This window comes from Balaenoptera physalus (assembly GCF_965194825.1).
Source record: "Balaenoptera physalus genome assembly, chromosome: 15".
NCBI lineage: Eukaryota > Metazoa > Chordata > Mammalia > Artiodactyla > Balaenopteridae > Balaenoptera > Balaenoptera physalus.
Genome location: NC_138894.1, coordinates 68,730,390 through 68,742,272, shown reverse-complemented (window position 1 = coordinate 68,742,272; position 11,883 = coordinate 68,730,390). Strand labels below are relative to the sequence as shown.

At 37.7% G+C, this 11,883-nt stretch overlaps 1 protein-coding gene across 2 annotated transcripts in view; it reads left to right on the top strand.

The window, feature by feature from the left end:
* Positions 1-11,883, top strand: part of CRIM1 (cysteine rich transmembrane BMP regulator 1) — a 205,186-nt gene that overhangs the window by 148,669 nt on the left and 44,634 nt on the right. For both annotated transcript variants that reach the window (XM_082427666.1, XM_082427665.1), the window contains exons 8-9: positions 2,984-3,112; positions 10,357-10,513. In XM_082427666.1, coding sequence (XP_082283792.1) covers positions 2,984-3,112; positions 10,357-10,513 — 286 coding nt within the window. The remainder of the gene's footprint in view (positions 1-2,983; positions 3,113-10,356; positions 10,514-11,883) is intronic.

Sequence of the window (11,883 nt, the reverse complement as noted above, 5' to 3'; positions counted from 1 at the left end):
AGGTTTTTAAAATTTGTTCCACTTTGTATTTGAAAAGGAAAACAAAACTTATTTAACGTAATAAAGTGAGATGACTAGTGTTAAAATGCTTTTTAAAAATAATTTAGACTTCTGTCTACATTTAATGTATCACAATGAGTGTTGTGTTCAGCCTAATCTATTGAGGGGCAGTTGAATAGTTTTAGAGTAAATTGGTTTTGTTGAGTTTTTCTGTGTTTTATTTTAATAAATATTGAGGGAGTCAGAATTTGAAACTTACATACTTTCCGGTTTCTTCCCTCTAATGTACATTATCGATGAATGGGGAAATATTAATTTTAGAGGCACAGAACAATGTTTGGCTTCTTTGCATTCTGCCACATCATCTGAGGCCTGGAAGACATCCAGGAGGACTTGTTTTACCTAAAATATTTACAACACAGCGTTGTAGAACCAGCACCTACTTAAATAGCCCTTCTATGCATTTTTTCCTCCATTTGTTAAACTGAGCTCAAGCTGTTATCCTGAATGTTACAGGGAAACGTGTTGAATATATTTCTTCTGCTAAAGAAATGTGTGCTTGGTGTACCCCTGGAGCTGGCTACCTAGTGGATACAGTCATTTGGATAAAGGGTGGGACTGTCAGTATCGTTCTGATCCTCAAACAACCCAATTTCTTTTTTTTTTTACTTTCTAGCCACAGAGCACAATCCTAATCCCATCCGTTAATCATAATATGTACCAAAAATAGTATGCACATCACCATTGATTCTCTTAACAAATCCCTAAAATTCACTGAAAATAAAATCCCATACTGCCCTGTGATTATTATGTATTTTCAGTGTCAGTGTCATCTGCCCAGATGTATATTTTTCCATCATATACTTTCTGAAGGCAAAAGTTTCTCATAAACTTAAATGTCAGTAAAGAATACAAGCTTGGGTCTGTGCATATGTGCCCAAGACATTTCCTTGCCCGTAAGCCATGCACTAAAGCACTGGACAAAGAGTTTAGACTCCTTCCCTGATCCTTGCTATTAACTCTCTGGAATGTAGACCTAACTCCTCCTTCGATGGGATCATCTGTGGTATGGTTTACTCAGACACGATCCAGGTCCCCTGCTCTATCTTATATTTGTGGTTAGAATAATTTTGACGAAACCTCAGCAGTCTTACGGCTAAAGGCTGAAACAGAATTATTATCTTGGGTATATAACAAGAGTAGTGATAAAGGAGAGACTGTAGGTTTAAAAACCGACGATATTTACAGTAAATTTTAAGAGAATGGAGGAGAGCAGCGCTACTATATTTAATTCACTAAGTCTTAAAACTTGCCTAAAACTAAACCACTTTTTGATGTTTACAGTTACCTGTCAGAAAGGATACTTTAGTCGTGGAAGGAAATTAGAAATTTCACAGCAGTGGAAATCTTAGATAAAAATTTCAGGGAGATGTTCTTCCAAATGTGCTGTAATAAAAATAGAGAATGTGCTACACCGTCTTCATACAGATTTTCACTGGGAGAATGCTGATGAAAGCATCTCTTTAATAAGTCCTAGTTGCTCGCTACCTGTGAAGAGTTGAATCCCTGGCCTCTTTTAGCAGGTGGATAAAAATGTAGAACTCTTGATCTTATCAGTGGCACATAAAACACTTATTTTTGGTCTCTCTTGCATGGTAACGGGAGGTGAAACTTGAGAAGACAGTGTGGACTAATGGATAGAGTGTTGGACAGGAGGTCAGGCACCTCTGTTCTGTTCTGTTCCCAGCCTGCTACTGGGTTGCTATGTAAACTTAGATAAGCCACTTACCCTCTCTGCACCTCATGTTTTCCATTTGTGAAAACATAGGTAGAGACATTCTGTACTTAGCGCTTCACAAAGATATTGTGAGAACCAGCTTACTCTGAAGAAGTTCATAGTATCTTTGGGTTGAAAAGAGGCTACGTAAATATGTCAGTGTTCTTGTTCCCTTTGACAACACTGTCTCCACGGTCTGACATTGTATAAACTGTCCCTTATCAATCACTGCAAAACAGGTACCATTACAATGCGCTTTGTACTGCACAGAAGCTGAGAGTGTGACCCTAGAGCCAGAACACCTGGTTTGAATCTGGGGTCCACCACTTACTAACCCTGTGACCTTGGACAAGTCAGTATGCTGGATTTCCTCATCCGTAAAATAGGGATAATGACAGCACCCATCTCTTTCCGACTGTGATCCAAAACTTGAAGGCATTAATGAAGAGCACTTCAGATGTTATATAGACGCATAATACACTTAACGTAAGTGTGCGATTACTGTTACTACCCAGAACAATTCTTCATTATTAACATGGCAGTGAAGGTCAAAATCACCTCTGGCCTTGGTTTCTTCTGTGCATCTCGTCTCAGGATGGCTGCTCTCTCTTCCTCCCGAATGCTTGTGTCTCTCTCCCCGACTCCCTAAAGCCCTGAGTATAAGCTCCTATAGATGATGTGATCTGTCATGTCATCTATAATAATTGAGAGAGTGTCACATAAAAGGTCAAAGAAATTCAGATATTTTAAAGTCTCAGAAACATCTCTGATTTATTAACTTGAAAAGTCGCTAATAGATTTCAGAAGTATTGCAAAATGGAGAGGGAGATAATTGACAGCTGGAAGCTGTTTCCTGATTGTTATAAAAAAAAACTCAGAAAACATCAGGAGGAAATAGAAGAATAACGATTTAAATTCATTTTAACCTTTCTTGTCTGCTTTCTAGAGGGGTGAGGGTACCCCAAAATGCATAAATTGCTCAAATGTAAAGAAATAGAGCATCCGGATTTTTAAAAATTTAAATAAAAATATTTCTTTTTCAGGGGTTAACAACATTATGAAAGTATAAAAGTCTAGGATTTGATGAAGATTACTGATTAGGTTTTTTCCTGTGACTTACCATAGTGTGGGATTTCAAAGATTGAATAGCATCTAAGAGGTAATCATATGTTTCATTGATTTTTTCTTTTCTCTCTTTATTATTAGAACCAACCTACATCACAATTGATCCACCTGCGTGTGGAGAGTCATCAAACTGCACCCTGACAGAGAAGGACTGCATTTATGGTTTCAAACTTGATCACAATGGTTGTCGAACTTGTCAGTGCAAAAACAGTGAGTACATGCAAGACTGTGTTTTTTCAGAACCTAATATTGTCAAAGCATATTGTGTGATTGAATATCTTTTTTTTCATTCCTATTCATGACATTCCCTTAGCAACCTGAAAGAAGGGGGAAAAAAGTGTATTTAACATAAACACACAGTCATTTGGAGAAAAAGAGCTGCTCCTTTATTCCGGTTTTTGCCTTCATTTCATTATATTCAGATACTCCTTGATGTCTGGCTGCATCATGGGTGCAGCCCTGGGAGCTCTGGAGCACATGTTTCCAAACACCCAGGGAGCTCTCAGTACCGCCCTTGCCGGGGTCATCAGTGACAAGGAGGTCACTCACACAGAGGTGTCACATTCCATGTGTGGCAGCCATAATCTTTAGAATGTGCTCCACTTTCTTGATCCCAGCTCTCTTCCATGTAGATTCCAATCATGTCTCCAGGCCATGATCTCTGAAACGTGATAGAGTATATTGCATTTCTTACTGGAAAAAAAAATTGCCCTTCATGTTTAAAACGATTTTGAATCCCTCTAATTCTTCTACCAGAATAAACATCTTTAGTCATTCCCCAGGTGACATAGTTTCTAGAACTTTCTTGGTCCTTATGTAAATGTGTGGCCTAGAAACAAAGTATTGCAGAATCTGGTCTGGTCACTGCAGTGCTGTTGTGTGGTCTAAGTGAGCATCTGCTCTTTGGATTATACACTGTTGGCAAACACTGAGTTCATAAGCAACTAGAACCAGTTGGTACTTTTTACATCAGCTGCACATAGGTGGTTCTCATCTGTTCTGTATTTGAACATTTGATTTTTTTTTTTTTAATGATATAAATGCAGGGCCAAATTTAACCAGAAATTACCCTGAGAGTTTTCAACCGTTCACCAACTAGTTGGGATATTTTTGAATCTTGATGATATGACCTCATACTTTATCTGTGCCTCCCAGCTTATATCAAATAAGCATAACTTACATGTCCTCATCTAAATCATTGCACTAAAATAAATTAAATTGTATAGAACCAAGGAGAGAGCCCTGTTGGCACTGAAGGCCTTCCTGCAAAATGACTTGGAACATAATCGTCACCTTTTCTCTGGAGTTACTCAGCTAACAACATATCAGCTCCATCTCCACGAGGAAATCTTGAAACTCTTGATCTGTATCTTACCTGAAATCGAAATACATTCTATTTACAACATTCCTTTGCTGGAAACCCTACTTTAAACATAAAACGAAGTTAGTAGGGCATGGGTTGTTTTTCATGAACCTATACCGGCTCCTGGTAGTCATTGCTTTCTTTCCTAAATGTCGCATATCCCATGTTTAACCATTCCTTCTGCAGAATTTTCAGTTGTGAATGTCAAGCTTAGTTCCTGTAGTGTTAGAACCCTTTGTCCCTTTTGAAGTGACATTTGGCCTCTTTTAGTTTTGTGAAATCTCTTTCCATTCCCTCTGATGTCTCCAAATATGGACAATGCTTCTATAATCAGCAGGTTCTCCATGAGCCTCTGGGTATAATTACCCTGGACTCAGAGAGTTAGAATTACTTAATGTAGAGAGATGATCTCTTTCTTATTTATCAGTTTTCTTGGGCTCTGTATTCCTCTTCACCTTAATCATTCAATGCTTTCTTTTGTAAGAATATTTTCGGTGAAGACAGATACTAAGTAGGAGTTGCATAATTCGATTTTCTCAGTTACTTGTTACCATCACACTGTCTGCGGGATGGACTTGGTGCTGAAAGGGAGGTTATCAAACTGTTGTTGTGATGATGGTTGTTTCCACCTTTAAATTTCCCATAAGCCTCCACCCATCGGGGACTGCCTGCCTTCCTACACTTGTTTCTGTTCAGAGGAGGACCAGTCCCTGTTATACACCTATCTGCCTTTTATACCTCCCTTTGGAAAGCCAAGTTTACTAGGAAGCTGCTTTGGTAGCCATATTTGTTGGCTTAAATGGTCAACTTTGATTTTTTGACACCAAGATAATTGGTGATTGTATCACAAAGAGTTTATATTTTAATCCTTCTCATATCTCTTGGGCTGTACATCCTTTCTGATCATGGGAGCATACCTGATTTTTTTTTCCTGAACTTTTTGAAGTCTAAAAATATAGATTTCATTATGCCTAATCACCCCGCCTACCATCTTCACCTGGGCTTTGCTATTATGAACTTTTGGCCACATGGGCACACCTACACAAGACCCCTGCTGATTCACAATGAGCCCTTTGTAGTTAAATCCAAAGAAGCAATTTCCCTCAGTTGTCATTGAAGCAAGTCAGAAGCATGTGACTGGCTTTTTGCAAATTGAGACTTATCAGGAAAATTCTGCTCTGCCTGTCTTTGTGTTAGTGTTGCTTTCTGGCTTTGTAAAAGGAATATCCATGCATACTACCTGCTTTGCACCTCCATTTCATTAACACATAGGAGGAAATATGTACAGGAGACCATTGCATTTTATGTCAGCTGGAATTTGTCATTTTGTCTATATCATACACAAAAGTACACGGAAAGTATATGACAGAGCCATAGAGCATTCTGCTTTCATCCCCTCCCATTAGCAATCCTGATTATTTGACACCTTTGGGCGGTGAGTCAAATTAAATCAACCTGCCACATCCTCGGTTGTCAGATTCTTGTGACTGTATGTACCCAGCTCTCCTCCCAGACTCTGGCATCAGACTGACTGGTTTCTGGGTGATCAGGGCAAGTTGCTTTATTTCCTAGAGCCTCTGTGTCCTCATCTGTAAAGGGCAGGTAATAACACCAAAGTAATGGGTTGTTTTGAGGACTAATTAGTGAATGCAAAGCTAGCTTTACTACCCGACATACGGTAATTGTTGACACGATAGCTGTTTTATAACATGCATTTCTGAGTCAGCTAGAGCTAGCTGACGTGGAAAGCCCCCCGTTTCCCTCCTTTGTTCCGACACCAACCTGCCTCCCGTTCTTCCTGTCCTCTGAGGACACGCACACAAACAACTTTTCTTTTGCCTTTTAATTTTAACCCTCGAATATTCTCACTCTCTTTCACCTGGCTTTAGAAAAAAGGAAGTCCCTGGTACTGAAGGATAGCTAAGTATATTCTTTTTCCCATTGCAGCTATGTGATAAGTATGGATTTTGTCTAAATCTCTCCTTTATGTTATTTTTCTGCATCCCACCAAAGCCTGTTTCACATGCAATGGTCCTAACCATTTATACCCAAGTTTTCCGTTAGGGGTTAGACGTTGTATATATAGACCACTGGCATCAATATTTCTTTCTTAAAATAAGACCAATGCCAAATAAATATTTCTCCCCTGTTACTGGCCTGTTGTCTGCTCATTCATTCCTTCTTTCATTCATCTAGCATTTATTGAGTGCCTACTATACACCAAGAACTAGGGGTACAAAAAAGATAAAAATGGACCTTATCCCTGACTAATCTTGGTAATGTGTTGGTAATATTGGTAATATGCTAATATGTTATAATGCTATTGCAATATAATCAAGCATATTATAGACAGTCACTTGAAGATTGAAATCAAAACCCAGTAGAAACACGTTCTTCAAAAGAACATGGAAGGTATATGACAAAGGATTCTTTTATTTGAACATACTGTAGCTTTTCTTTTTTAACCTGTAACAAATAACATTTCTTATAACACTGCTAAGCAAAGTAATGCATCAAGGGCATATAGAGAATTTAAGTTTTTTTCAAAGACATACTTAGAATAAAGAAAAGAAACATGGTAGAAAATGCTTAAGAATGTATGATAGCAGCAAAAGTTAAAACTAAAATCATTTAGATAAGCTACTAAAAATCTAACAGTTCATTGGTACAAGCTGTTAGTAGCATTCCTTTTTAACCAAAATGTTTGCTGTCAAACATACATAATACATTTCAGCTTACTATAGGTACTATATGTAGTAAATGACATCTATGTGAATTAAATGGCATCCATCTTTTAGCATCTTATCTACATTTTTAAATCAAGTGGATTTCATCAGATTATTTGTAACTGCTCTTCCAGTTTTAACAATCTGTAATTCTAGGGGTTAATAGTGCTTTTAACTAGAAACCAATGCGGGCATAGAAAATTAATGGTAGCAGGGAGAAAAAAACCTTTCATAATTTTCATGAAACATATATCTGAATCAAGCATCTAAAGAAGGTCGCAGCATCAAATACAAGGAGGCAGGCTCCTGTTTTCATTTCATTGTTACTCTGAACAAACACTTATCAAGGTCAAGGTTGAGACCACCATTTGCAGTGTTGCACTTCTTTATTTAACAGTCTCAGGAACTTTATTCATGGTATCCTTAACTGCTTGCATGTTGCTGAGAATTGCCAGAACCCAAGAGTGTGAAGTCCTGCAGCAGAGAAGCACAACACAACTCTAGGGGCACCATCACACTGTGTTCTGTGTGCAAGCTCCATGGTGTTCAATTACAACAAAGTACAAACGATGCTCCCACACAGTTGGGCCACATTTTGGCCCTGGGAGCAAAAACATCTTTTTTTTCTCCTGAATAAACAGAGAGTTTACTGCATAGCTGCTATCGACCAGCCATAATGCACAGGCTCTGTATTTTGCCATTATTTATCACTTTCTCCTCAATGGTAATTTTCCCCTCTGGATTAGAAAGCATTCTTAGATCACAACAAAGTCATAATGTTGAAAAATTATGAACATAAAGCCACCATTCTTTTCTGTGGTTGCCTCCAGTGATGTACTAAAGCTTTTCAAACAAACTTATAAACTCCCACCCATCTGTGAATAAGATGTTTCTAATCTCTCTGTTCTGCTCTTTATGTAAATGTTTTGCCTTGACGTTATACTTCTCTGAAGAAAAATCCATAATTGATACATGGATCTAGGAATACCTTGAAATCTTTAATGTTCTCTGTTTCTAAGCTAGAAGGTGGTATTTGGAGATGTTTAACAAGTGCCAGTATTGTGAAATTTTTCAGTACTAACAGTAAGTTTTTTCATCCCATTATTTTTCTGTTAATGTGGCAGTCTTGATGAGAGTAGAGGAGTAAATAGCAAGAATCTTGATTAGTTCATTCATTCAGCAAGTATTTATTGAGCACTCACTCCATGCTGAGCACCATGATAGCACCCGGACTGTGTAAATAAAGAAAATAGGTCCCTGCCCTAGAGCTCCCTTCTACTGGGGAGGAGAAACGAGATAGCAGGACGGTGAGCAGTCCCAAGTCAGGGCAGCGTTGTGGCAACCTGCCCAAGGTGTCACAGCCAGTCCGAAGTCTATGAACGTCCTGTATTTTTGTTCACACATAGCAGCTTTTGCTTGAAATTCCCTTCCGCTGCAAAGCAGAGGTAAAGACAAACTTAGTTTGTATCAAATTTTTTAAACTTAGTGATGCAACAGCTTTCATTAAGGATGAAGCCCATTCTAGATTAAAAACTAAGGGAAAACTCCTTTTTTACAGGACCAGAGAAATAAAGGCACAAAGGTGCTCAGACTCAGAGTTTCAAGGAATTTAATCCCCAGGGATGTTCTCACAGTGTTGTCAGTTCATCTATTTCTCAACATAATCTACTTGGTGTCAAGACTTAAGATTTTTGCAATAGAAAAATGGATTCACCACTTAGATCTTGGTGTCAGAGAAAGAAATGTGGCTATGACAGTCTTCTCCCTCCTTCGTCATTCCCTTAATAATGGGAAAGAGATGAAAAATGATGTCCTTTCAAGTCATATAATTATAAAATTTTAAATGAGCCATTTAGAATTTCACTTTTAAGGATGCAAATTAGTAATCAGTTGCTTCACAGTATGATACAGACCCACGAGGTTATATTAAATATGTGTAATGAAAGGTTTATGATGATGACAAAGTAGAAAATTATACTATAAATCACATTATCCTTTTTAAAAGATAGCAAACTAAATATGCAAGTATTGCCAGCTAAGATTCGCAAAAGATGCTATCTTAAAATATTTATGTAAAATATGAACCCATTTCTTCTATTAATTGTAGTTAAGGTTTAATTTTAGGTTATAAGAGTTGTGTGTGGAGGGGACAAATGTGTTCTGTTTTTCCCAGTAACTTATACATTATTTACAATGTTTATGCTTAAAGGATAGCCACATAAAATTCATTTATTATTCCAACAAAAGTAGTCTCAGCTTCCCATTTTACCAGTCCACGCAGAACTATAATCAGACATTGCCATACTTTTGCCATCATCATGTCTACTTCTTTAAATTTGATTATCTTTCAAATTCTGCATTTAATTCAGACAAGTCTCAATTTGCTTTAGTTACATCACCAAGCATGCTTTTCTTATTTACCTTAATGTTTTTATTGCCTATATTACTCTAGTAAGCCCTACATCACACCTTTTAAAATTTCTTTACAAGGTTTCCATTAAGCTAATAGAAGTTTCTTGTGCCAGCCACCATTTCTTTGTTCCTTTTTTTCCCTTCTACAATAATAAGTTATAACTGACTAACAGAGGACAGTTAAACATCACTCCAGATTCTGCTAACAGGGGAGAGTTTGAACATTTTAAATAGTGGATAGTTAAACATTAATCTAGGTATTTCTTTGGCACATACATTTTTTTTTTTTTTGTCAATTAACTAAATGTATCTAAATACCTGGATATTTGTCAGCGGTAGGGAAAAAAATATCTAATTGAAACACTGATTATTTCGCTTTGTGTTATGTTATTAGAGATACAGCTTTTAAAGAAAGGGTAAGCAATGCTTTATGCTGCGTATGGTACGCAGTATTATATGGTAACATCTAAAACTCATAAAAGTAAACGTGTGTGAACCTTTAAGAATGTGTTTCTCATGGGCATGCAGTAGGAACAAAAATACATAATGAAATTTGGGATGTAAGTTTCCACTTCTCACATTTTGAACAATAAATGGTAATCAGTGGTTTGAAATGGCTGGTAAGAACAAATTTCATGAGAAAATGCCCTCCGTTTTATCCGCATCTCAAATAGTAGTTGCCAGCTTGCTCTTTAGCCCCAGTCTGGAGTACACATCAGAAATCTGATTTTCAGAGTTGGACTTTATTGTGCGTATTAGTACCAAAACATGAAGTTACGTTCCGATAACCATGAAATAGCACAATCTATAATTTTTAACCATTGCTGATGCTGTGGTAGAGCTGAGAAATTTACATCGCTGGAAGATTGGAAGATTAGGGGAAGGCAGTGAAGTGTCAAATGTTCTGTTCCTTTCATCTTTGCAAGAAACGTGCTGTCCATGTGTCTTCACAGGGGAGGAACTTTGCTCGGGCCTCAAACGAGGCTGCACCTTGGACTGCCCCTTCGGCTTTCTAACCGATGCCCACAACTGTGAGATCTGTCAGTGCCGCCCACGCCCCAAGAAGTGCAGACTCATAATCTGTGACAAGTATTGTCCATTTGGATATCTGTACGTACTTCTTAAGTCAGAAGATCTGTTCTTAATTATCTATAACTTGACGAAATGTCTCTTACTTTTTTTGTTGGCTGTTTTGTGTGTGTTTGTGAATGAATCAGCAATGTACTGAATCCAGAATATCTATACTTGTTTTGTTAGAGGAATCAGAAAGCAGGGAAAGGAGGTATCTCCAAAGATAAGAATCAAGTTTTACTCTTTTTTGAAGATGGGCCAGAGCCTTGTTATGACACTTCGGGGCTGTTAGGTGAGATTTCCTCATAGCAAGGGCCTTTGGACACTGCCAAGGGGAGTGGAACTGTCATGAGGTCCCGGTGTTGTAAGCGCTTCAACTTTGCACCACTGTCGCAGCAACTGTTTTGTGATAGCTTATTTAATCTGTACTTTAAGATGAATTGACAGCTACTGATTTGCAACATGGAGCATCCTTAACCTGTCACGCCTCCCTGTCCTACCTTGATGCTTGTCTACGTTTATAATATTCTTTAAATAGCAGTAGATCTTATGAATTTCCTTGGTGATAAGAACTATGACTTGTATTTTAAAATATTCTTTATTGAATCAAATCCCATGAAAATTCAGATTATTCTCGGGGGAAAGTAGACATTTCACACTTGTTACTTTTGTGTCTGTCTTAGAATCTACTTCTGTCTTTATGTCAAGTTGGTTCCTTAAAAAAATTTCAGAATTTTGCTTAGTCATTCCTGCCTTGGTTCCTCCCAGTTTGGTCTCTCTGCCTTTTCACTTTGTTATATTTTTATATAGTGCTAGTAATTATAAGGGATTTAGAGCCATCACCCCTTGCCCAGCGTCTTAAAGGCATTGCTTTTATTCTTCCTCTTGGAAATTCTAGTTTAGCAGGGAGAGGGGAACCTTAATTCTAATTTTAATTGGATAATTAGCTTGGGAACATTATTCTTTAAAATTCCCCAAGTAAACTAATAAATCATCATTGTTCTTAATCCTAAAATATGAATATGATATTAATAAAAGTAGAGCTATTTCTTAGCTTACCTGCTGATGTAGAATAAAGTATTATTATCATAATAGTACCTACAACCACTTGCTGCAGTGTTATGATAGTTCAGAACCAAGGCTGCATTCAAATCCAAACTTCACCTTGGAGAGAAAACTCTTAGAGGATTATAGATGCCACTTGGTATTCCTGTCAGTAAACACATTCAAGAAGGACCAAGTTGACTCTTGTAGGCAAACGAATACTGCATTGGCTAGCACATGTTTTAGGGACAGCCTCTGAGGGAGAAATACAGAGAAGGGAATGGGAGAAGGCAGAAGGAACGGATAGGTGACTGAATGAGTGAACAAACAAATCCATTAAAGCCCTGTTAGGGCTTGAAAATGGC